A 26,811-nucleotide genomic window follows, 5' to 3' on the forward strand; every position below is an offset into this window, starting at 1 on the left:
TATGGTTTGGCACCAACCGAGACCCCAGGGCAGGGGAGGGGGTCTGGCACTGGTCATCTAGGCCCACATGCTGCCCTTCAGGGGCTCTGTTCCAGAAGTTGCTGGATGTGAGACCTTGTTCCTGAGGTTGGGCACATGAGATCAGTTGGGAGTTTTGCTTCTCTAACAGCCTCCATGCTGCACAGCAACCTGCCTGCCTGAGGTGCTGGAGGCATCTCAGGGTTGGCAGTGGAGATCCCCAGGATTGTGGTCTTGGGGGACTTGAATCAACCATCCCTGGTGTTGGGCTTGGAGGTGGCTTGGGGGTTCATGGCTACCATGGCAGCCATGGGCCTATCCCAGGTCATTTCTGGCCTGACTCGGGATAGCGGTCACACTCCAGGCATGGTTTTCTTGTTGGAGCAGTGGCAGCATGATCTGGTCGGGGAAAATGATATTCTCCCCTCTGTCGTGGTCAGACCACTCCCTGGTGGCCGTGAAATTCTCCTATGCTTCCCCCTTCAACAGGGAGGCAGAATATATTCGAATGGTCCACCCCTGGTGACTGAAGGACCTGCAAGGGTTCCAAAGGGAGGTAGGGGTTGTTCCTGAGGCCTTGCTACATGGTCCAGTGCTGGCCCTGGCTGCAGCCTGGAATAAGGAGGTGGCTGGGGCCTTGGAAAGATCACACCTGTGCGGCCTCTCTTGGCCCATCAGCCCCAGCACTCCCCGTGGTTTACAGAGGAGTTAAGGGAGCTGAAAAAGGCTAAAAGATATCTTGAGCACCGCCAGCAGAAAACTAAGGACGAGTCTGACCGAACACGGGTTAGAGCCACTATTAAGGCCTACCTAGTGGCAGAAACGGCTGGCGAAATGTCATTACACCTCTGCTCTTATTGCATCCTCAAAGTGTCACCTGGAACCCTGTTCAGGGTCACTCGGTCCCTCCTGGGTACAGAGGGCTCGGAGGACAACTTACCGGGGTATGCTGGAGAATTTGCTGAGCACCTGACAGCTAAAATCGGTCAGATCCATTCTCAGTTGGAGGCCAAGCATGAGGCGGTTCTAGTGGAGATGCCTGGGGAGGGGTCTTACCCAGTTATCTGGGAACAGTTTCATCCTGCTGGTCCTGAGGAAGTGGACAGGGTCGTTGGGGTGATTAGTGCGGCTACCTGTATTTTGGATCCTTGTCCCTTCTGGTTGCTTAAAACCACCAAGGAGTAGACTTTAGGGTGGGTACCTGTGGTGGTCAATTCATCCTTGCAGAAGGGGGTGTTCCTGAAGACTTTCAAGGAGGCTTTGGTCCATCCCCTCCTCAAGAAGCTGTTGCTAAATACCACCCTTCTAGACTATTTTCGTCCAGTCTCCCACGTTCCCTTTTTAGGAAAGGTGGAAAAGGTGGCCACGTGGCTGCTTCAGAAGATCCTGGAGGAAATTGATTATCTGGACCCCCATCTATCAGGTTTCAGGCCCAGTTATGGGACAGAAACAGCATTGGTCGCACTTTTTGATAATCTCTGGCGAGAGCGGGATAATGGTACTGCATCCATTCTTCCTCTTCTTGGCCTCTTGGCAGTTTTCAGTTCCATCGACAATGGTATCCTTTTGGGTCAGCTGCAGGAGTTGGGGCTGGGTGGCACAGTACTCTGCTGTTTCAGCTCCTTTCTCCAAGGACAAACCCAGTTGGTGTTGATAGGGAGCTAGAGGTCCAACCCATGGCCCCTACTTTGTGGGGTGTCTCAGGGATCAGTGCTCTTGCCACTCCTATTTAACAACTACATAAAACCATCGGGTGAGATCATCCAGCATCATATCATGAGGTACCATCGGTATTCTGATGATACTTAATTATACATCTCCATCCCGGGTGACCTAAGTGATGCTATGGCTACCATTTCACAGTGCCTGGAGGCTGTAAGGCCTGGGTGGAGGACAACAGGCTTCAAATGAATGCTGGTAAGACGGAGTGGCTGTGGGTATGGGGAGCCTCAAGATCTAGGAGTTTATCATCTTGAGACTTGACAGGGATGCACTACCACAGACAGACACAGTGCATAATCTGGGAGTTCTTTGGACTCACAACTCCTGTTCAAAGAGAAGTTGGCAGTCGTGGCTAGGAGGGCCTTTGCACAACTTCATGTTGTCCAGCAGTTACTCCCCTTCCTCGAATGGGAGGCCCTCTGCACATGTGCTCTACATTGGGCTACCCTTGCAGAGTATCTGGAAGCTGTAGCTGATACAGAATGCAGTGGTGGGGATAGTTCTGAATGGCCCTGGAGGGGGGGGACATATCACACCACCATTATGCGAGCTGCATTAGTTGCAAGTTTGCTTCCAAGTCCAATTCAAATTGTTGGTTATCACCTTTAAAGCCCTTCATGTCACATGACCAGGTTATCTGAGGAACCATCTTGCCCCTCTTACATCAGCCCACCCATTCTGTCTGGAAGAAGGGGCATGTTTCAGACCGCACTAGTCAAGGAATTTTGGCTGGTGGGATCTAGGAAGAGGGCCTTTTCTGGAATCGCCTCCACTCTGTGGAACAACCTACCTCCCGAGGTGCAGTGTGCCCCCACTCTGATGGCCTTTAGGAAAAGCATGAAATCCTGGCTTTCCCAGAAGACCTGGGGCTGGATAGGGGGTCCCATCAGTGGAAGTGGCTTGTGGGGTAATTGACGTTGCCCCCCCTCCCCCCGGTCATCGTGAAGGTTGTTAGGATTTATGTATAGGGTTTGTTCTTATAGTTTGATTGTAATTGATAAATTAATTTTAATTATTGATATGATATTATTTTAATTGTTCATGGATTTTTGATTTAAATTGTGAGCCACTGAGAGTCACCCATTGGGGGAGATGGGCAGCATGCAAAATTAATAAATAAATGAAAAAATCTTTCAGATTGATTGATTGATTGATTGATTGATTGATTGATTGGAATAGGGTTGCATGTCAAATTGCCAACCATAGTTGACCAGCTTATATTTCCACCATAGATAAGTAATATTACATCAGCAAAAAAAAAATGAAACAAAAATATTTCAAAGAATATATTCCTACAAAGAGGAATCAGAAAAAGACTATTCATTTAAAGAGATAGGGAGGAGCAATCCCTCTTCAATTCATCTCTCTCTCAAAGGCTTGCTGAAGTAGGTTCAGGTTCTACTTCATGTAAGTAGGAGTTTTCACACAGCCTTTTATTGGGAAACCTAAGGCCAGCTGGTGGGATCTTCTGATATGCATTCAGTCCTATATGATCTCCATGCCAGAGACAAATCTTCCAGAATAAAGACACGTCAAAGAACAATTTTTAAGTCTTGCTTTTTATCAAGTGCTCCTTGGAATTCAACTCAGGCCTCAGCACAATAATGTAACATTTGGGGAAGAAAATGCAGCCAAGTAGCCCAAAAGTGGAAGCTAAGATGGAGAAGATCTCCACAGCTACCACAGACTTCCCTTTGATGCTCAAATAAGCTGGAATGAAGGACAACCAAACCGTGCAAAAAATCAGCATGCTGAAGGTGATAAACTTGGCTTCATTGAAGTTATCTGGCAACTTCCTAGCTTGGAAAGCCACTATGAAGCTGATGATGGACAGAAGGCTCAAGTACCCCAAGACAAGATAAAACAGGTTGGCAGAGCCTTCGTTGCATTCCGCTATAATTTCAGTAACGAGAGTAGTAGGGTCCAGATCTGGGAAAGGAGGAGAGACGGCCAGCCATACAACACAGATAGCTACTTGAAGAAGGGAGCAGGAAAGAATTATGAATCTGGCCAATCTTTTCCCCACCCACTTTCTCAGGCTGGAGCCTGGTTTGGTGGCCATGAAAGCCACAATGACTGTGATGGTTTTGGCCAAGAGACAGGAAACAGCTGCTGAGAAGATGAAGCCAAAAGCTGCTTGCTGGAGAAGGCAGGTGATTGTCCCAGGTTGTCCAATGAATAAAAAAGAGCAGAGAAAACAAAGAAGCAGGAACCCAAGGAGAGTGTACGTGAGCTCCCTGTTGTTGGCTTTGACTATCGGAGTATCTCTGTGCTTTATGAAAATTCCTAGCATGAGAAGAGTGAGGAGGGAAAATGAGAGAGCAAGAAATGCTAAACTAGCTCCCAAAGGGTCTTCATAGGATAGGAAACTTATAATTTTCGGAATGCATTGCTCACGGTGTCTGCTTGCATACTGATGTTCTGGACATTTGAAGCAGTCATTCATATCTAGGGAAAACGAGAAGAAATCACACATTTTCCTACTGATACCACTGGTTGAATGTCACAGTCCTAGCTGCCTCAGAAAGGAATCTATATCATCTGGTACTTCTTTTCCTTTTCCTTTGCAATGTATAGTTTCTTTTTTTTTTTTTCTTGTTTTGAAGGTGCATGTTGTTTAGTATTTTTCTTTATGCTTTTGTTTGTCCAGATCCATTTATTTCCTCCACTGATGTTTTTCTTTCCTCTTTTCTATGTTTGGTAGGGTTGATACAAATTTGGTAATAATATAATTTTCAGAAACAAGAAATACTCAATCTCTTCCGAAAGAATTAGCAAACTTTCCAAATCATATTCAAGTTATAAATAGAAGAAATCTTCTTGCATGATATCTCTCTCTACTTAATCATTCTTATTATTATTATTTAGAGAGACGTATTGTGCATGAAGATTTTCTCTGCTTACTATGTTTATAATATAATAACTTTAACACCATCAAACATCTGCCTATCTGAGGTCCTTGGGAAGGCCTTGATAGTTGGATAAAAATGCCAAATCCAGTCTAAACTTCTGGCTGACTGTGTGACCAAACATATTAATAATAATTTATGTAGGTGTAAGCCATAGCTTTATATTGTTACATTCATGTAAGCAGTATGGGTAAACTTTGGTCAGATAACAGCTACTGGAATTTGTGACCTTTTTATGAATCTACATAGAACGATTACCTGCATGTAAATGAAAGTGAGAAAATAAATTATCTATTTTTGGTTGCCTGAACATAAACACGTCATAGAAATTCAACTGAAGCAATGACATTTCACATAGGTATCAAATCAACCATACTGTTCTTTAATTAACTAACTAGTAGGATGAATTCCTTTTTTCCCCCACAAGACAGTTCTGAGAATTTCTTTCTCTGCCTTATTTGTCTGAAAATATGCTTCAGGTTATTCTCAGGCCATCTCTTCAAGTCCCTAAATCATCTTCATATCTTTCTTCTGAGGCTTCTCCGGCCTGTCAATATCCTACTGGAAATGTGGTGCCCAGAGTTGTGCGCAGAAATTTCCCCTGGCTGGACTTCTCCAACACACTTCTTTCCCTCCCCTTCTGTGGCATCTCAGGATAAGCCAAATAGAAATCACAAGCAGAGGACCTAATTTTACCTTATTGTAAAGCTACCTTGACAGAATCTTGCAAGTTTGAAAGTACACTTCTTCCCCATACCCATCTCCTTTACTGCCCAAGAAACTCGGAGGGTCTTTTCTGAGCCTCTTGCCCTGTCTACTATCCAGTTGTGGACTATGCTGGCTCTCACCAGACTGTTCCTTGGAACCCTCTCTGCCCAGTTTCCCAAGGTCTTTCCCACATTCCCTTACAGCTTCCTACTTACAGCTTACTCCATTGCTTACTCCATTTAAACTCTCCTATCTACTAGGTTTACCTTTCCATTTACCTCATTTCTGCACCTTGACCCTTTGGGAAAAAGAACCTCTCATTTATATTTCAGTTTTATGTGGAAGAATTCCTTACATTCAAGGAATTCTAATAGATCCCCTCTTGATGAACTCTCCAGAAATATTAATCCCTTTCCAACATTATGTATCTTACAACTTTTTTTTTCTTCCATTAAACTTGATTAGTGGAACAAAATGTGAACCTTCTGAGTTTCCCTACTTATTTCCTGCTGCTCATCCCTAATTTCCTCCCTGTCTATTTTCCTGCAGCAGTTTCTATCTTCTCTAAATTTGGTCTTCTATGTATCTTTTGGGTCTCCCAAGAACTTCTTCCTGATGATTCCCATAACACTAATAACTTAAAAACTAAAAGGCTTTTCCTAGGGAGGGTAGAATATAGGAGGCTACCTATATTTACTCTGGTGGCATATAAAATTGCCTACCTTTCTGGTTTGAAATCTTCCCTTCTGGGCATGGAACACAGTGGTAACAACAAAATGTCACTCCTTCTTCCTTTGCCTTCTGATATCCAGGGAGGCAGGCTGGGTTACACAAAGAAATGGGCTTTTTCTATTGATAGAAAGAAAAGGGGTTTCAGGAACGAAGGAATGTTGAAGAATATTATTTCACTGTTAATTTATTCAGTAGCTCTGTAGTACAACCTTCAGATGGTTACTACCAAAAGAGCTGATGTAGGTATTGATGGAAATAGAGATACAAAAAAATCTTGATATTCAAGAATTTAATTTCTATAGTCTAGTCCAATATTCTATCCCATAGAATGCTGGTTTCTCCTAATGAATTGAGAGAAAAACCAGTATCAATCATACTCAACTAGATATTGATGGGCCTGACATGCCTAGAAAGAAATGCACCAGATAATTCCATAAAATCATAACTTCACAAGCCTTGTATTCCGTTGTATTTAATAGATTTACATGTCTTGGTAAATATGATTTTTGGTGGCTAATAAAAATTAAAATCCATACAGTAAATAAGACACAACCATGAAACAAAAGAATATGGGATAAGCTTCTCCTCTGACCTCAACAGTAGAAAAAGAAAAGATAGATAGAGGAAAGCGTAGAGTTGTGAAAGTATTAGAGGCTGGGAATATTCCAGCAGAATCCTAACAAATGACTTAAAGCAAAGTAACAATATTATGAGACCCTGCCTGGTATACATTTTCAGGTCTGGTCTTTGGTTGTTGGAGAAATGATAAACATGGTCAGTTATAAGCTCTCTGGGTGATTCGGGTGTGCTCAGAAGCTCTTAGCAGAACCAATTCCAGAAGTCTACATTTGGGGAAACAATGGAGGATGGATTTCTCTACATGTCACATCAATTCCTCAAGACAAGATTAGGTATAGGAATTTCAAAATCAATCAGTCCAGTAGTTGCTCAATGCTAGAATGCATAGATTCATGGACTTATTCCATGGCAACATTTTACATTTCTGAGGAAAAAAATGCAAATATTGCCATTCTTGGTAAACCAGGACTGAAACTATTTCAGTCTTAATTATCGTCTCTTGTGAATTCCTAGGATGGGATTCATCACTAACAGAATGAAAGGTGGATACATCCAGAATTCTTCCTGCTTCTGAACATGAACATAAGAATGAATGGTAACCTAGGGACACCTGTTATCTACTATACTTTACCTGGTTAAATCCTTGGTGCCAAACAATCTTATCTTCATTTATAGTTACAAATTTCCCATCAGAAATGTAGGGATTTACCCTTCCAATTCTGAGCTTAAGGAAGGAGTTGTTTGGGAAAACAACCAAGTTAGTTATTTCAAAACCAGCTGGCATTTCTCCGAGCTTATCCAGGAAGACAGTATCTCCATGAGAATTGTTGAATGAAATGTCTTGAAGAAACGGATGAAGCTAGTTACAAGGAGAGGAAAAATTAGTCACCTTGAGATTTCTGTGTGACATATTTTTTTAAAAAGTTTTTTACTACTCTAGAACTTTTATATTTTTTCTGATGTTAATATTCTGGACAGTATAACCAATAGCTGCACTATGATGCCTTCAGCTCCTCAAAGAATGACACACTATAAATCTAAGAAATTAATAAAAATATAAATCAGCATTGTAAATCATACATTACTGCATGTTTCAATAGGAATAATATATTTTCAGTTCCTACGGAGTTGGCATGATCTCATCCTTGATATCTTTGCATCACTTAATTCATCTCATAGAAGAGAAATTACCTGCCAAGGCCTTAGTTTCTGAAGATGAAGATATTGGTTGCCCATCTTGGCTTTTCCTTTGGACTGAAATGAATAGATTTTCTGCAAAGCATGTGCCACAGCATAGACAGCATTATAGATCCTGTAACTGTGATCGGCCATGGCCATTTCAAAAAAAGGTCCAGGAAGGTTCTCCAGCTTCTCCTCTCCAGTACATGTCTTATTGACCGTTAATGTTCCAGTGGAACCTGGGAAAAGACATCCAAAAGCTTGTTCCCAAAACTCCTTGAGAAAAAAATCTTCTTGAGTCCCATATGGCTGAAGCCGCTGAAGAAATGCATGGAATCCCTGAATTTCATTTGAATGAACTGTCAGAGAAATGGCTCCTCCAAACATCTGCAAATTCCAGCCTTGCTGGAAGCTCATTAATGCAAAATCAATCTGGGCCGTCATGATCCACACCTTCCCAACAGGGGTACGTTGCTCACTACTGACTGCTTCTATTATCAAGGTCAGCCAAATGAATGATGTTGTTTCTCCATAAACAATAAAGACTTTGGATTTTCCTTGTCTGACATGTAGATTATATTTCTGAGCTGTTTCCAACGTCTGTTCGTACTGGGAAATATGAGCTTGTTTTGGGGTTCTTTCAATGAAGGCTGAACAGATTCCATTCTTGGAAAACAAGGACTGCAACCGCTGGAGGAAAAGTGTTCCACTCTCATCATTTACAATGAAGAGGCCAACCCAGGTCCACCCAAAATGTTGTAGCACATGGACAATGCCCAAACCTTGATGGGCTTCATTAGGGACAATGCGGTAAAAGGAAGGGGTCTCAGTTTCATGCTTCTTTTCTGGAGGAAAAGAGCCATAGGTAAGCTACAAAAGCAAAGAAATAAAAAGACATCAGTAAGAGAGTCAAAGGACTGACAGATGATTTTCAATAGGTGCCTTTTTCTGCACAACCTGTTGGGAGAAGATTCAGTTCATAAAACTGTGGTGAATGTGGTTAGTGAAAATGAATATAATGGAAAACTGGATTAGCAAAATTGTTTTCCTTCTCTGTTTTGTAAAATAGAAAAACGACCTCTAGATATTTTTCATAAGGAGACAACTAATTTTGTAATTTTCTTGTCTCTAGTTTTGAATTATGTTTGATCCCAGTTATCTGAAATATCGAACTTTTAATGGTCAAATATTCCACACTCCCTTTACTCCATCTCTAAATTTTAACGATTAAACTTCATGCTCCTTGATTGTGAGTTTAATGCAGTACAAAGTGGTATGGGAAATGAATGTTAATTTATATGCTTAACTGAACTTAGAAAATTAGCAGAATGGTCTCTATATGCTCCCCTGATTGGAACTATGTCATAGAATTTTACATAACAAACTTTGTAATGTATTAGGTAGATATCTCTCCATGATGAACATCTTCAGTGTAATGTCTCTACAGTGCTGACTGATCTGAACACAATATTTTTGTCTTTTTCTCTCTATCACAGTACTATTAAAACTATGGTTATAGATCACAGCCTATTTTTCCAGTTTCCAGTCCAGAATCTGGAACATTTGGGTGGAAATATCTATGTAATTATAACTTCATTGTCTCATAGAAGCAATATGAGCTCAAGAAAAGGAAGGCCTGGCCTTCTTATTTTTGGCAGTCTAGAGAGACCAGAAATGTTCTGTGCATAAAAGCAGAAACAGGAAGAGAGGAATTTCTTCAACAATTTTCTACTTGATTGCAGCTTGGAAACCAAAAGGTGGAGCAGAAAATTAAACAGTTGACCAACCAGAGAAGATAAACACTAAAATTAGCAAAGGGTGGGAACTGAGAACTAGACTCTTTAGATATGAGTGTACCAATTAATTCCTCTTTCATTCAGGTACATCCCAGTAATTCTATAATAACAATTTTGGCAATGCCAAGAGAAAGAATAAATAGGAGGCATGTCAATATGCCCAACTGCCCCTTCCCTCTGAAATGTTTTACCTGTGGAATTTTGTAGAGACGTAAGATGTCTGCCATGTGGAGCGAAATATCATAGCCGAGCCCCCCAATGATAGCTATGAGGTTTTTCTCTATCCCACATTGGAAGTTGGGGACAAACCGGTCAGCTTTTGAGAGTAGATCCAAGATATTGCGGTAGACCATCCTGGCATCATAGTAGCTATCATAAATATGGAATCCGAGGGTGACATTGGGGAGAAAGTGGGGATCCTCATTGATCTCATTTACAGCAAACACCAAGGCCAGGAGGTGCTGGTAGAACTTGGTCACCATGCTGTCAACATATTGCAGTTTTAGAAATTTTCACCTTTGTATTCTGCTAATACAAATGCTCATTTTATTGAACTCTCATTCAATCCAACTTTATATTTCCTTTCTAAAATAAAGCCAAGATGCTCTGCACATTTTTATGCCTTACAGTTGTTTCTACCTCTGAAAGCCCACCGTTCTATATAGTCTTGTGATGGTGTAAAGATATGATTTTATTCATTCTAATATGCTTCTTGCAATCTGCATGAAATAGGAAGATAGACCAGTTTGGTATGATATCATTTATTTGCAATATAATATTACTTAATCAGAATTCTGGAAAGTATATAGATCAGGGACTACTGTACACCCAAGCTATTTTGTTCAAACTGTCAAGGGGATCTCCATTTTATAATCATTCTCAGTAACAATCAGAAAACTGACCTCTTGACAATATGGGGAAATTCTGAGATCAGCCCTTACACTTCATGCTATCTATGCCTTCTACAAAGTTAATGATGAGTATCTTTTCTATCACTGCCATGTAATCATTATAATTCCTCAAACACCATCTGTAAACTATGGTAGAAACCCATCTTTACATTAAAGTTTGGGTTTGAGTTCAAAATAGAGCTCCTTACACCGGAAGATCCAAGTTTAGTTCCTGCAAGGGGTGATCCGTGTAGTAAACTTCATATAAAATATAGAGGATCTGAGAGAACATCCTGCCTATGAGGAGGCCACCTGACTGATACCGCTCATGAGGAACAGGGAGAGGATCTGTTGTGGGGCACTTCATTGTAACCAGCTGATGTGCTATAGAAACGCTTTGGAATTAGCTTATCTCAAACAGAGAGGAATCTTTGTAAGAGCTCCTCCTCTGATCAGTCTTATCACTAGCTACCAACCCACTGAAGAAGCATCATGAATGTCAAGAGAATTAGTAGAAAGCTAGATGCTGAACAAGAACCACGCTGTTCAGTTTTGACCTACCAACCACACAAGAAAGGGGTGACATTCTTAACAGTCAAAACAGAGGGTTTGTTCCTAATCCTGTGCCAAATGGAATCTACAGAGGAGCTTATATCAAGTTTTGGTCATGCATCAAGCTTGTAATGTCACAAAGAAAAAAATAATTTTATCCCCTGTAATTATCTCCTGTCACCAGGTGGATCATTTCATAATAAACAAATCCCCCCCCCTTTTTTTTTCCTGCCTCTGCTGTTTGACATCACAACTCCGTAGGTAAATGGCTTGGGGCTCCTGCTATGTGTCTTTTGGGAAGGAAACAATTAAAAATATGTAGAAAATGCTGCAGGAAGAACTTGGACCAGTCTCTTAATCTCTTTGAACTGAGCTAAGTTAGCAAATTCTAACTTCCCCAAATTCACAACAAAATTTCAATCAAACGATTCATTGAAACAACCCCCTAATTAATGTTGTGGTTCAATCCTCTCAAAACATCAAGGCAAAACAGTGAGGGTATCAGACACCTTCAGCATAGGTGGAAATGTGTGCTTTCAAGTCGTTTTTTTTTTCAGAAGGGTCTTTCCAGTCCCTTCTTCCTCGGGGTGAGCGAGAATGACTGATCCAAGTCACCCAGCTGGCTTTGTGCCTAAGGTGGGAGTTGAAGTCCCAGTGTTCTTGTTTCTAGCATAACGCCTTAACTTTTATATGTAATTAATTCCTACAAAGAGAAAGAAGGTCTCTTTTCTATAGATTATATATGCAGTAGAGAAGGATAAGACAACCCCGTGTCATCTACAGACCCTTCAATCCTGCTCATTTGCCTGTTTGTCACACCTCATCTGACTTTGTCTCTACAGAACATTTCTATCCCACCACAATCAAATGCCTTTCTTGGTTTAGTTGTGGCTTAAAACATGTGGAGGGCACTAGCTGATTGCCTCATTTGGACTGGAGTTTCTCTCAAATGGTAAAGGAACCATTTGGAGGTCCCATGGTTGCCCACTATACATAAGCCTGCTTTTTAGGTCATCATCGGATCCTCTAAACACCCTATTATAACTTTATACTGATGGGGCAGAGATATTCCCAGGATCCAGTCTTTTCACTAAAAAAAAATACATAAAAGTAGTGTCACTCTGCAAGCTTTGTCCCTTTTGTACGTATGTGTGACAGCAGAAATCATATACGAAAGTGTTTCAGGTTGTGAGGTAATCATGAAATACTGCATTCATCTTCAGTCCCCCACCACCCATTGCTACCTTATGAATGCCTCTGTGGGTAGTTTAAAGCTTGTAATTGCTATTCGATTGATACATAGCTTCATATGCTAATGAAGTGTTAATGTTTTGCTCTGTCTCCTGCTCTATATGCCTATTTATTTCTAAAAACGGTTTCTTGGATTCTCATGGACCCAGACATTATATATTCCAGAAGGAAGGCAGGAACCCAGGAAAGAAGGAAGGCGTCCATCATAAAGTGAGAACATGGTGAATACAGCAGAGAACTGGGGATGAGATGGGGGAAAAAGAAGAGTGACTTATAGGGTATTATGAGAAAGGGTGGAAATGCGAGAAGATGGCTTGTGGAGCATTCAACAGACAAAGAATTAGGCAATTAGTTTGCTAGGAAAAAAAAAAGCAGAGTATGAAGCCGAGCACTCACATACCTGGATTTATCCCACCATAAATTGGCCATGCCAGAATTATTCTTCTTAAACCTCTGAGTAGTCTCTTTTGCTCTAGCTTAAGGGCTGGAAATTGTTAGCCTGTGTCCAACCTTCCCATTTGAGGGAAGGTTTTGAGAAGGTGGTAGGGCAGCAGTCACAGATTGGCATATAGGAGGCTGATAGGCTAGATTCAGATCTGGATGCAGGATGAAAACATGATGATACATTGATTCCAGTGCAGCATAAGAATTAAGGTGTTTCACTAGGACTGGGCATGGTTGAATTCTACCCTCAGTTGAATAAATAAGATAAATACTCAGTAGGTGATTTTTGCCAGACACTGTCTCTCTGCCTTATAGGGTTGTATCTTATTACCTTCAGCTTCTAGGGTCAAGATTATGTATCTATATCTATAAAGTTGTTAGGCTATTTTACCACTTCAGAAATGTGACTCCAATAAGGGAGTCTAGGGATTCCAGAGGGCGGCAGGAAGTGGACACCTAAAGCGTAGCTCCCAGACATAGCAGCAAGGGGTTGAGAGTGCAGGTATGTGATTTATCTTTGAATGTGGGGTGAACGTAGAATGTAGAGAACCCCCGGTGCTACCTTCGTCCAATGTGGCCATCGCGGTGGGGAGGAGAGTTGCTATAGCGGCAGCTGGGCTGAAGACGCTGAGGACGGCGAGTGTGGCTGTCAAGGGGAGGACATGGGCAATGGGGGCGAGTGTGGCGGTGGCCGGCACTTGGCCCAGGGGGGTGATGGTCGCTGTGATGGTTGCGGCAGCGACAGAAGAGTACTGGCTGAGAAGCTGCCGAGGTTGCGTCGTCTGGGCCGAGAGCGATGCCCGGGCTCGGGTGTGGTGATGCTGGAGTTCAGAGTCAATCCAGCTGGGACGGGAATGTCTGTGGAACTAAGGCCCAAGCCCAAAGCTGTTGGTTTCAGCAGCGGCAGCCCCAACATTGAGAACAATGTTGGATGAATGTGCTACCCTCTGCCCAGGTGTGAGGTAGAATGGGAGTGGATGTGGCCCTGTTTTCACTGGCCAGTGAGAGAGGTTGGTTGAGAGAGGGAGCATGTTTGGGAAGGAGGATTGGGGTGACTGAGCCCCTGTAGGCACTGAGAGCAGATAGCTAAGTGCCACAGGGGCTTAATAACCCCCCACTTATTCTCCTGATCCCCATATGGTTGTGGTTATGTCAGGCCCCTTAGTTTGGAGGCCAGGAGGGTGGGGGAGGAATACCTTGGGCAATTCAGGGTGGGTATTCAGGTGGTAACAGGCATGGGATGTTATGACGGGAGCCAGAGGGCAGGCCGTTTCAGGGGAAGATGTTCCCAATGAGTTGTCCCGGTGGTGTGTTCCGCCCCTCTGGGCTTGAGCCCAGGCCCTGGTCAGTAGGCCTACAGAGGCCCAGGCCTTCGGCTGCTGGTGATGAATGCCAGGTTGGTCAATAATAAGGCCCCCATAATTCACAACCTTATTGGGGAGGAGCAGCCCGACCTGGCATGTATTATTGTGTCCAGCCAGATTTAGGGTTCAGGGTTTGGCACTACCTGAGATCCCAGGGCAGGGGAGGAAGTGTGGCAAGGTCATCCAGGAATCTCTGCTGGCCTTCAGGGGCTCTGCTCCAGAAGTTGCTGGATCTGAGACCCTGTTCCTGCAGTTGGGCACATGGGATCAGTTGGAAATGTTGCTTTTGTACTACCCTCCCTGCTGCATAGCCACCTCCCTGTTTGAGCTGCTGGAGGCACCTCAGGATTGGCAGTGGAGATGCCCAGGCTTGCGGTCTTGGGGAAGTTTAACCTGCCATCCCTGATGTTGGGTTCGGAGGTGGCTCAGGAGTTCATGGCTACCATGGCAGCCATGGGCCTATCCCAGGTCATCGTTGGCCCAACTCAGGACAGTGGTCAAACTCCAGACATGGTTTTCTTGTCAGAGCAGAAGCAGCGTGATATGGTGGGGGATTTGATACTATCCCCTCTGTCATGGTCAGACCACAGCCTGGTGGCCATGGAATCCTCCAATGCTTCCCCCCTCAACACGGTGGCAGGACGCATTTGAACGGTCCACCCCCAGTGACTGATGGACCTGCAAGGGTTCCAAAGGGGGCTGGGGGTTGTTCCTGAGGCCTTGCTACATGGTCCAGTGGAGGCCCTGGGTGCAGCCTGGAATAAGGAGGTGGCTGATGCCTTGGAAAGATTGCACCTGTGTGGCCTCTCTTGGCCCATCACCCCCAGCACTCACTATGGTTTATGGAGGAGTTAAGGGAGCTAAAAAGGACTAAGAGATGTCTTGAGCACCGCTGGCGGAAAACTAAGGACGAGTCTGACCAAACATGGGTTAGAGCCACTATTAATGCCTACCTAGTAGTGGTAAGGGTGGCAAAATGTCATTATTTCTTATGAAGTCTTATTGCATCTTCTGAATGTCACCCGGCAGCCCTGTCCAGGGTCAATCGATCCCTCCTGGGTAGAGAGGGCTTGCAGGACTATCTAAAGGTCCGTGCAGGGGAAATTGCTGAACACCTGATGGATAAAATCGCTCAGATCCATTCTCAGTTGGAGGCCAAGCGTGAGGCAGGTCCAGTGGACATGCCTGGGGTGTGGTCTTACCCAGTTATCTGGGAATGGTTTAATCCTGTTGGGCCTGAGGAAGTGGACAAGGTCCTTGGGGCTATTAGTGCAGCTACCTGTATTTTGGATCCTTGTCCTTCCAGGTTGGTTAAAACCACTAAGAAGGTAAATTTAGGGTGGGCACTGGCAGTGGTCAGTTCATGCTTGCAGGAGAGGGTGTTCCCGAAGCCTTTCAAGGAGGCTTTGGTCCACCCCCGCCTCAAGAAGCCATCACTGGATCCCACCGTTCTGTACAATTTTTATCCAGTCTTCCACCTTCCCTTTCTAGGAAAGGTGGTGGAAAAGGTCATCGCACAGCAGCTTCAGAGGATCCTGGAGAAAACAGATTCTCTGACCCCTTATCAATCAGGTTTCAGGTGCGGTTATGGGACAGAAACAGCATTGGTTGCAATTTTGGATGATCTCTGGCAAAAGTGAGATGGGGATAGTGCATCCATCCTTGCTCTTCTTGACCTCTCAGCGTCTTTCGATACCATTGATCATGGGGTCGTCTGAAGGAGTTAAGGCTGGATGGCACAATGCTGTTCTGATTCAGATTCTTTCGCCAAGGCAAACCCAATCGGTGTTGATAGGGAGTGAGAGGTCCAGCCCATGGCCCCTACTTTGTGGCGTGTCTCAGGGTTCGATGCTCTCACCGCTCCTATTCAACATCTCCATGAAACCGTTGGGTGAGATGATCCAGCACCATGGGATGAGGTATCATCAGTATGCTGACGATACTTAATTAACATCTCCATCCAGGGTGACCTAAGTGATGTTTTGGCTACTGTTTCACAGTACATGAATGCTGTAGGGGCCTGGATGGGGGACAAAAGCTTCAATTGAAACCTGGTATGACAGAGTGGCTGTGGATATGGGGAGCCTCAAAATCTAGGAGTGTAACATATTTGGTTCTTGAGGGGGTCACATTACCCCAGACACACCCAGTGCGTGATCTGGGGGTCCTCCAGGACTCACAACTCCTGTTCGAAGAGCAGGTGGCAGTCATGACTAGTAGGACCTTTGTGCAATTTCATGTTGTGTGGCAGTTACACCCCTTCCTTGATCAGGACACCCTCCACACAGTCACTTGTGCCCCGGTCACCTCCTGGTTGGATTAATGCAATGTGCTCTACATGGGGCTACCCTTGAAGAGTATCTGGAAGGTTTAGCTGGTGTAGAATGGAGCATCATGAAAAGTTCTGAATGCCTCCAGGGGCACATATAACACTTCTGTTACGCGAGCTGCATTGGTTGCCAATTTGCTTCTGAGTCCAATTCAAGTTGTTAGTTGTCAGCTTTAAAGCCTTTCATGTCACAGACCAGGTAATCTGAGGAGCCATCTCACCCCTGTTATATCAGCCCGCCCCACTATTTCTGGGGGAAGAGGCATGTTGCAGACCCCACCAGTCAAGGAATTTTGACTGGTGGGATCTAGGAAGAGGGCCTTTTCTGCAGTGGCCACCACTCTGTGGGACAGCCTATCTTTTAAGATGTGCTGTGCCCAAAATCTCATGGCCTTTAGGAAAAGCATGAAATCCTGGCTTTACCAGAAGGCCTGGAGCTCCCATCAGTGGAAGTGGCTTGTGGGGTAATTGACTTTGCCCCCCCCCCATCATCTTGAATGTTGAAGCATTTATATATAGGGTTTGTTTTTATAGTTTTGTTTTAATCGATTTATTAATTTTAATTATTGATATGGTATTATTTTAATTGTTCGAGGGTTTTTGGTTTTAATTGTGAGCTGCTGAGAGTGGGGGAGATAGGCGGCATACACATTTTATAAATAAATAAATAAAGCTTTCAGATTGATTGATTGATTGATTGGAATTGAGTTGCACATCCAACTGCCAACCATAGTTGACCATCTTACATAGTCAACCATAGATAAATAAGATTACAAGAGGAAAAAATAATCAAACAAAAACATTACAAAAGCATACATTTCTACAAAAAGGAATCAGAAAAAGGCTGTTCATTTAAAGACATAGGTAGGAGCAATCCCCCCCAATTCATCTCTCTGTCAAAGGCTTGTGAGGAAGGTTCAGGTTCTTCTTCATGTAATAGGAGTCTTCACACAGCCTTTTATTGGGAACCCTAAGGCCAGCTGGTGGGCTCTTGTGATTGGCACTTAGGCCTAAATGATCTCCATGCCACAGGCAGATCTTCCAAAATAAAGGCAGATCAAAAAATAGTTTTTAAGTCTTGCTTTTTATCAAGTGCTCCTTGGAATTCAACTCAGGCCTCAACAGGCCTGTAATAAATCCTTGGCATGTACTCTGTATGAGGCAGTACTGTGGGCATTGCACTCAGTGACATTATGAGCTGAAAGCAGGATTGAAAAGATAATGAAAGCGGTTGAATAGAATCACTGTGAGATTAATTTAACCTCTCTTGAAATCAAATTGATTTTGTTCTCTGCTCTGGAAGTGAGACCCTAACTGGTCTTGCATCACTCACGTGCTGATATGCCACTCTTGGTGTATCAAAATAAGTTGCAATGAAAGGTAATAATGTTGTGATATTGCTGCCTTCAGTCCATCCCTAAGTGGGGATGAGGAACTGGATTCAATTCAGCCTTATATCAGTAACTGGAATCCAACTGTAATTCTTATTGTACTCCTGCTTGGTCCTTTTAGATGTCTTAGCAGCATTGGATGCCATTATCCATGTTTCTCTTCCATCAGCTTCTAAGCTTGGGAATGGAGGGGACTGTTTTATTGCGCTTCTAGTCCTTCCTGAATGGGCAAATCCTTATCCTTCCCTAGTCAATGCTTATAGGGAAGGGCACTTAAAGCCTTCATCACTCCTTGTGATGGAATGTATCTACAAAGAAGACGGTGATGTGGTGGATGGCAACAGAGAACAAAGCTATCAGGAGGAGGGGGTGCATTCCAGGAAGAGAAACACAGTCTGCAGGGGGAGCGTGGGAAGCATAAGATGTTCAGGATGTAAGGTTTACCCCGTTTAGCTCCAAAGAAACTCTCGTGACACACACGTTCAGCAAAGAAGTTTACTAGAGTGTAACGTAGGTAGGTACAGACAAAGCCAGGGTTGGCTTGGCATAGCTTACATGGTATTTTATACTTTCCCCATTCCCGTGCTTTACCCTGTTGCCTAATTACCAATTCCCTGCAGTAATCCCCCCTCGCCCAAATGGCAGATTCAGTCCGGTTCTTTTGTCTTCTTGTTTGCTGTCTATTGGTTGTGCAGTTGTTGCCTTGGTTGGGTTTTGTCTGCAGCGCCCGAGGGAAGCTGGAGTTAACTGCTGCCACCTGTCAGCAATCAGTTCGCTGTTTGGGTAACTTCCCCTTTTTCGCTGCCAGCACCTGGGGCGGTGAAATTGACTAGGCGAAGCTGAGCAGTGTGTTCACCATGCTGTGCTGGCTGAATCTGACACAGGACAATGAGTCCATCTCCCAGAGTTTCAGTAGTATAAATTTAGTCTGGCAAGATTCTGTCTATATGGTGTAAGGAACTGAAGGTTGAGTCATGGCAACTGGACTTGATAGTGTGTAAGCAACTTTTGTTATCCATCCTTCTTGAATAAAATGCTTTGATATCATGCTGCCCTAAGGCCAGCTGGTGGGCTCTTGTGATAGGCATTTATCCCTACATGATCTCCATGCCAGAGGCAAATCTTCCAGAATAAAGAGATATCAATGAATAGTTTTTAAGTCTTGCTTTTTATCAAGTGCTCCTTGGAATTCAACTCAGGCCTCAGGACAATAATGTAACATTTGGGGAAGAAAATGCAGCCAAGTAGCCCAAAAGTGGAAGCTAAGATGGAGAAGATCTCCACAGCTACCATAAACTTCCCTTTGATGCTCAAATAAGCTGGAATGAAGGACAACCAAACCATGCAAAAAATCAACATGCTGAAGGTGATAAACTTGGCTTCATTGAAGTTATCTGGCAACTTCCTAGCTTGGAAAGCAACTATGAAGCTGATGATGGACAGAAGGCTCAAGTACCCCAAGACAAGATAAAACAGGTTGGCAGAGCCTTCATTACATTCCGCTATAATTTCAGTAACGAGAGTAGTATGGTCCAGATCTGGGAAAGGAGGAGAGACGGCCAGCCATACAACACAGATAGCAGCTTGAAGAAGGGAGCAGGGAAGAATTATGAATCTGGCCAATCTTTTCCCCACCCACTTTCTCAGGCTGGAGCCTGGTTTGGTGGCCATGAAAGCCACAATGACCGTGATGGTTTTGGCTAAGAGACAGGAAACAGCCGCTGAGAAGATGAAGCCAAAAGCTGCTTGCTGGAGAAGGCAGGTGATTGTCCCAGGTTGTCCAATGAATAAAAAAGAGCAGAGAAAACAAAGAAGCAGGAACCCAAGGAGAGTGTAGGTGAGCTCCCTGTTGTTGGCTTTGACTATGGGAGTATCTCTGTGCTTTATGAAAATTCCTAGCATGAGAAGAGTGAGGAGGGAAAATGAGAGAGCAAGAAATGCTAAACTAGCTCCCAAAGGGTCTTCATAGGATAGGAAACTTATAATTTTCGGAATGCATTGGTCACGGTGTCCACTTGCATACTGATCTTCTGGACATTTGAAGCAGTCATTCATATCTAGGGAAAATGAGAAGAAATGACACATCTTGTTACTGATACCACTGGTTGAATGTCACAACCAGTGACACAGTCTTAGCTGCCTCAAAAAGGAATGTGTATCTTATGGTACCTCTTTTCTTTGCAGTTGCAAAGTGTAGGTTTATTTTTTTCTTCTGTTTTGAAGGTGCATTCTGTTAAGTATGTTTCTTTATGTCTTAGTTTTTGCAGATCACTTGATTTCCTGCATAGATATTCTTCTTCCTCTTTTTTATGTTTGCTAGGGTTGATACAAATTTGGTAATAATATACTGTAATTTTCAGAAACATGAAATACTCAATCTCTTGAGTATTTCAAAGAATATCACACAGATTGGCTACAAAGATGACAAAGTAGCAACAATTGTGCATTGGAATATCTGCAAGAAATACCTTTGGCCTGCAAGAAGGAACTGGTGGGACCTAAAACAGATGAGGTAATTGAAAATGAAGAAGCTAATCTGTTCCGGGACTTCAGAATTCAAACAGACACTGCAATACCTGGTGACAGCAGAAAAGAAGAGAAGGGACTGGAGAAAATCACAAAATAGAGAGGCCTGCAAACAGAAGTAGAAAGACTATGGGAAAAGAAAGCAAAGATACTACCCATAGTTCTGGGCACCTTAGGTGCACTCCCAAAACATCTGAAGCCCCTCTTGAAAACCATCAGCATTGACAAAACCATCCTCTGTCAATTGCAAAAGGTTTCCCACATTCCCACATTACCAGTTTCCCAAGGTCTTTCCCACATTCTCTTACAGCTTCCTACTTACCGCTTATTCCATTGCTTACTTCATTTAAACACTCCTATCTCCTAGGTTTACTTTTCCATTTACCTCTTTTCTACACCTTGACTCTTTGGGAAAAAGACCCTCTCATTTATATTTCAGTCTTACGTGGAAGAAAGACATTCAAGCAATTCTAATAGATCCCCCCTTGATGAACTCTCCAGAAATATTAATCCCTTTCCAATATTATGTCTCTTACAACTTTTTTTTTCTTCCATTAAACTTGATTAGTGGAACAAAATGTGAACCTTCTGAGTTTCCCTAGTTATTTCCTGCTAATTATCCCTAATTTCCACCCTGTCTCTTTTTCCTGCAGCAGTTTCTATCTTCTCTTAATTTGGTCTTCTATGTACCTTTTGGGTCTCCCAAGATCTTCTTCCTGCTGATTCCCAAAACACTTGTAACTTGAAAAGTAACAGGCATTTCCTTGGGAGGGTAGAATATAGGGGGCTACCTATATTTCCCTGGTGGCATATGAAATTGCCTACCTTTCTGGTTTGAAATCTTCCCTTCTGGGCATGGAACACAGTTGTAACAACAAAACGTCACTCCTTCTTCCTTTTCCTTCTGATATCCAGGGAGGCAGGCTGGGTTACACAAGGAAATGGGCTTTGTCTATCCATAGAAGGAAAAGGGCTTCAGGAACAAATGAATGGTGAAGAATATTTTTTCATTGTTAATTTACTCAGTAGCCCTGTGATACAAATTTCCAACAGTTACTATTGAATGGGCTGACGTAGGTATTAATGGAAATAGTGTTACAAAAAAATCTTGATTTTCAAGAATTTAATTTCTATAGTCTACTCCAATATTCTATCCCATACAATGCTGGTTTCTCCTAATGAATTGAGAGAGAAAAACCAGTATCAATCATAGTCAATTAGATATTGATGGGCCTGACATGCCTAGAAAGAAATGCACCTGATAATTCCATAAAATCATAACTTTACAAACATTGTATTCCGTTGTATTTAATAGATTCACATGTCTTGGTAGGTATCATTCTTGGTGGCTAATACAAATTAAAATCCACACGGTAAATAAGGCACGACCATGAAACAAAAGAATATGGGATAAGCTACTCTTCTGACCTCAATGGTAGAAAAAGAAAAGATAGACAGAGAAAAGTGTAGAGTTGTGGAAGTGTTAGAGGCTCGGAATATTCCAACAGAATCCTAATGAATGACTTAAAGCAAAGTAACAGTATCATGAGAGCCTGCCTGGAATATATTTTCAGGTCTGGTCTTTGGTTGTTGGAAAATGAGAAACAGGGTCATTTGTAAGCTCTCGGGGTGATTTGGGTCTGCTCAGAAGCTCTCAACGCAACCCATTACAGAAGATTGCATTTGGGGAAACAATGGAGGATGTATTACTCTACACATCACATTGATTCCTCAAGGCAAGACAAGGTACAGGAGCTTCAAAATCATTCAGTCCAGTAAGCAGTCAATACTAGGATACATAGATTCATGGATGTATTTGGTATATGGCAGCATTTTACATTTCTGAGGGAAAAAATCAAATCAATGAAATTAAAATATTTCAAACTTAATTCTTGTTGCCTATGGATTCTGAAGATGGGATTCATTAAAAACTAATTAACGGGTAAATACATTCCGAATTGTTCCTGCTTCTGGAAATGAACATAAGAATGAATGGTAACCTAGGGACACCTGTTATCTACTATACTTTACCTGGTTAAATCTTTGGTGCCAAACAATCTTATCTTCATTTATAGTTACATGTTTCCTATCAGAAATGTAAGGAGTTACCCTTCCAATTTTGAGCTTAAGGAAGGAGTTGTTTGGGAACACAACCAAGTTTGTTATTTCAAAACCAGTTGGCATGTCTCCAAGCTTATCCAGGAAGACTGTATCTCCATGAGAATTGTTGAATGAAATGTCTTGAAGAAACGGATGAAGCTAGTTACAAGGAGAGGAAAAATTATTCACCTTGAGTTTTCTGTGTGATGCATTTTTTTTTAAAAAAAAATTGGACTCTAGATCTTTTATAATTTTGTTACTCTTAGTATTGTGGACAGTATAACCAATAGCTGCACTATGTTGCCTTCAGCTCCTCAAAGAAAGACACACTATAAATCTAATAAATTAATAATAACATAAATAAGCATAGTAAATCTATACATTACTGTATGTTTGAATAGGAATAAATCATTGTCATTTCCTACGGAGATTGTAGGATCTCGTCTTTGATATCTTAGCATCACTTAATTGATCTGAGAGAACAGAAATCACCTGCCAAGGCCTTAGTTTCTGAAGATGAAGATATTGGTTGCCCATCTTGGCTTTTCCTTTGGACTGAAATGAATAGATTTTATCCAAAGCATGTGCCACAGCATAGACAGCATTATAGATCCTGTAACTGTGATCGGCCATGGCCATTTCAAAAGAAGGACCAGGAAGGTTCTCCAGCTTCTCCTCTCCAGTACATGTCTTATTGACCGTTAATGTTCCAGTGGAATCTGGGAAAAGACATCCAAAAGCTTGTTCCCAAAACTCCTTGAGAAAAAAATCTTCTTGACTCCCATATGGCTGAAGCCTCTGAAGAAATGCATGGAATCCCTGAATTTCATTTGAATGAACTGTCAGAGAAATGGCTCCTCCAAACATTTGCAAATTCCAGCCTTGCTGGAAGCTCATTAATGCAAAATCAATCTGGGCTGTCATGATCCACACCTTCTCACCAAGGTTAGGTTCTTCACTACTGACTGCTTCTATCAGCAAGGTTAGCCAAATGAATGATGTTGTTTCTCCGTAAACAATAAAGACTTTGGATTTTCTTTGTGTCAAATGTACATTATATTTTTGAGCTATTTCCACCATTTCTTTATAGTTGTGCACATAAGCTTGTTTTGGGGTTCTTTCAATGAAGGCTGAACAGATTCCACTCTTGGAAAACAAGGACTGCAACCGCTGGAGGAAAAGTGTTCCACTCTCATCATTTACAATGAAGAGGCCAACCCAGGTCCACCCAAAATGTTGTAGCACATGGACAATGCCCAAACCTTGATGGGCTTCATTAGGGACAATGCGGTAAAAGGAAGGGGTCTCAGTGTCATACCTCTTTTCTGGAGGAAAAGAGCCATAGGTAAGCTATAAAAGCAAAGAAATAAAAAGACATCAGTAAGAGAGTCAAAGGACTGACAGATGATTTTCAATAGGTGACTTTTTCTGCCCAACTTGTTGGCAGCAAATTCAGTTCAGAAAACTGTAGTGAATGTGGTTAGTGAAAATGAATATAATGGAAAACTGGATTAGCAAAATTGTTTCCCTTCTCTGTTTTGTAGAATAGAAAAACTACCTCTAGATATTTTTCATAAGGAGACAACTAATTTTATAATTTTCTTGTCTCTAGTTTTGAAATGTTTGATCCCAGTTATCTAAAATATTGAACTTTTAACAGTCAAATATTCCACACACTCTTCACTCCATCTCTAAATTTTAATGACTGAAATTCATGCTCCTTGATTGTGAGTTTAATGCAAGACAAACTGGTATGGGAAATGAATATTAATTTATAGGCTTAACTGAACTTAGAAAGTTAGCAGAATGATCTCTATATGCTCCCCTGATAGGAACTATGTGTTCGAATTTTACATAACAAATTTTGTAATATATTAGGTAGATATCTTTCCATGGTATTTCTTCCCAACATGTTCAGTGTAATGTCTCTACAGTGCTGACTGATCTGAACGCAGTATTTTTGCCATTTTCTCTCTATCACAGTACTATTATAACTATGGTCATAGATCACAGCCTATTTTTCCAGTTTCCAGTCCAGAATCTGGAACATTTGGGTGGAAATATCTACATTTTTATAACTTCATTTTCTTATAGAAGCAATATGAACTCAAGTAAAGAAAGTCCTTCTTATTTTTGGCAGCCTACATATTTTTACTTAATATCAGGGACTTGCCCCCAAGTCCACCCATGGACCTATCGTGGTGGGAAGGTGGAGGATAGAGCATCCTGGAGGCAGATAGATACACCTTTCCCTCATATTACTGTCACCCTCTGTAACTGTATGTGTTATTCATGTGGGTGGAACTTCAGGTCTGATGAGTAGAGGAGATGAAGACCTGATACAGGTGAGGAATCAGAGGGAAGTCATTGTAAAGAAAGCTGAAGAGAAGATGCAAAAGAGACTGAGATGCACAGATGTGTAAGAAAGAGAGAGCAGAAATGATCTGTGCAGAAAAGCAAAAACAGGATTAGAGGGATTCCTTCAACAATTTTGTTCTTGGTTGCAGCCTAGAAACCAAAAGGTGGAGCAGAAAATTAAGCCATTGAAGAACCAGAGATGAGAAACATTAAAGTTAGCAAAGGATGGGAACTGAGAACTAGACTCTTTAGATATGAGTGTACCAATTAATTCCTCTTTCATTCAGGTACATCCCAGTAATTCTATAACAACAATTTTGGCAATGCCAAGAGAAAGAATAAATAGGAGGCACGTGAAAATGCACAAGTGCCCCTCCCCTCTGTAATGTTTTACCTGTGGAATTTTGTAGAGACGTAAGATGTCTGCCATGTGGAGGGATATATCATAGCCGAGCCCCCCAATGATAGCTATGAGGTTTTTCTCCATTCCACATTGGAAGTTGGGGACAAACTGGTCAGCTTTTGAGAGTAGATCCAAGATATTGCGGTAGACCATCTTGGCATCATAGTAGCTATCATAAATATGGAATCCGAGGGTGACATTGGGGAGAAAGTGGGGATCCTCATTGATCTCATTTACAGCAAACACCAAGGCCAGGAGGTGCTGGTAGAACTTGGTCACCATGCTGTCAACATATTGCAGTTTTAGAAATTTTCACCTTTGTATTCTGCTAATACAAATGCTCATTTTATTGAACTCTCATTCAATCCAACTTTATATTTCCTTTCTAAAATAAAGCAAACTCTGCCCATTTTTATGCCTTATAGTTGTTTCTACCACTGAAAACCCACCTTTCTATATATTCATGTGATGGTCTAATTATGTGATTTATTCACTTTAATATGCTTCTTACAATCTGCATGAAATAGGAAGATAGAGCAGTTTGGCATGATATCATTTGAACCATGAATATATATGCAAAGTAATGCTACTTAATCAGATTTCTGGAAAGGATATACCTTGGATACTATGGAAAAGCTATTTTCTTAACACTGTCAAGGGGAGCTCCCGGTAATAATCATTCTCAGTAATAATGAGAAAACTGACTTCGTAATAATATGGGTTCATTTTGAGATCAGCACTTACGATCCTTGCTGTACACTTCTTCTACAAAGTAAATGATGAGTATCTTTTCTATCACTGCCATGTAATCATTATACTTCCTCAAACACCAACTGTAAACTGTGGTAGAAACCCATATTTCCATTAAAGTTTGAGTTGAAAATAGAGTTCCTTACACCGGAAGATCCAAGTTTAGCTCCTGCAAGGGGTGATCCGTATAGTAAACTTCATGTAAAATATAGAGGATCTGAGAGAACATGCCCCCTATGAGGAGGCCACCTGACTGATACTGCTCATGAGGAACAGGGAGAGGATCTGTTGTGGGGCACTGCATTGTAACCAGCTGATGTGCTATAGAAACGCTTTGGAATTAGCTTATGATATCAGACAGAGAGGAATCTTTGTAAGTGGAGTCCTCCTCTAATCAGTCTTCTCACTAGCTGCCAACCCACTGAAGAAGCATCATGAATGTCAAGAGAATTACTAGAAAACTAGATGCTGAACAATAAGCATGCTGTGCAGTTTTGACCTACCAACCACACAATAAAGGGGTAACATTCAAAACGGGATCAAAACAGAGGGATTGTTCCTAATCCTGTGCCAGATGGAATCTAAAGAGGACCTTATATCAAGTTTTGGTCATGCATCAAGCTTGTAATGTCACAAAGAAAAAAATAATTTTCTCCCCTGTAATTATCTTCTGTCACCAAGTGGATCATTTTATTATAAACAGATACCCCCCCCTTTTTTTTTTCCTGCCTCTGCTGTTTAACATCAGAACTCAATTGGTAAATGGCTTGGGGCTCCTGCTATGTGTCTTTTGGGAAGGAAACATTTAAA

At 42.1% G+C, this 26,811-nt stretch overlaps 2 protein-coding genes across 2 annotated transcripts; both read right to left on the minus strand.

The window, feature by feature from the left end:
• Window positions 1-3,286: 3,286 nt before the first annotated feature.
• LOC148215858 (vomeronasal type-2 receptor 26-like) lies at window positions 3,287-10,125 on the minus strand. The gene is made up of 4 exons (XM_088141962.1): window positions 9,835-10,125; window positions 7,300-7,527; window positions 6,080-6,206; window positions 3,287-4,188 (listed from the first exon to the last, which is right to left on the minus strand). The coding sequence occupies exons 1-4, from the start codon at window positions 10,123-10,125 to the stop codon at window positions 3,287-3,289; spliced, it is 1,548 nt and encodes a 515-aa protein (XP_087998088.1).
• An 8,894-nt stretch (window positions 10,126-19,019) lies between these two features.
• On the minus strand, window positions 19,020-25,533 carry LOC148215859 (vomeronasal type-2 receptor 26-like). Its single transcript, XM_088141963.1, has 4 exons — window positions 25,243-25,533; window positions 22,422-22,649; window positions 21,216-21,342; window positions 19,020-19,921 (listed from the first exon to the last, which is right to left on the minus strand). Exons 1-4 carry the CDS (start codon window positions 25,531-25,533, stop codon window positions 19,020-19,022), a joined length of 1,548 nt encoding a protein of 515 aa, XP_087998089.1.
• Between the last annotated feature and the right edge of the window lie 1,278 nt (window positions 25,534-26,811).

This window comes from Python bivittatus, unplaced genomic scaffold (genome assembly GCF_059951505.1).
Source record: "Python bivittatus isolate LINGU-HERP-01145 unplaced genomic scaffold, Pbiv_v1 ctg000420_np1212, whole genome shotgun sequence".
NCBI classification, from domain to species: domain Eukaryota; kingdom Metazoa; phylum Chordata; class Lepidosauria; order Squamata; family Pythonidae; genus Python; species Python bivittatus.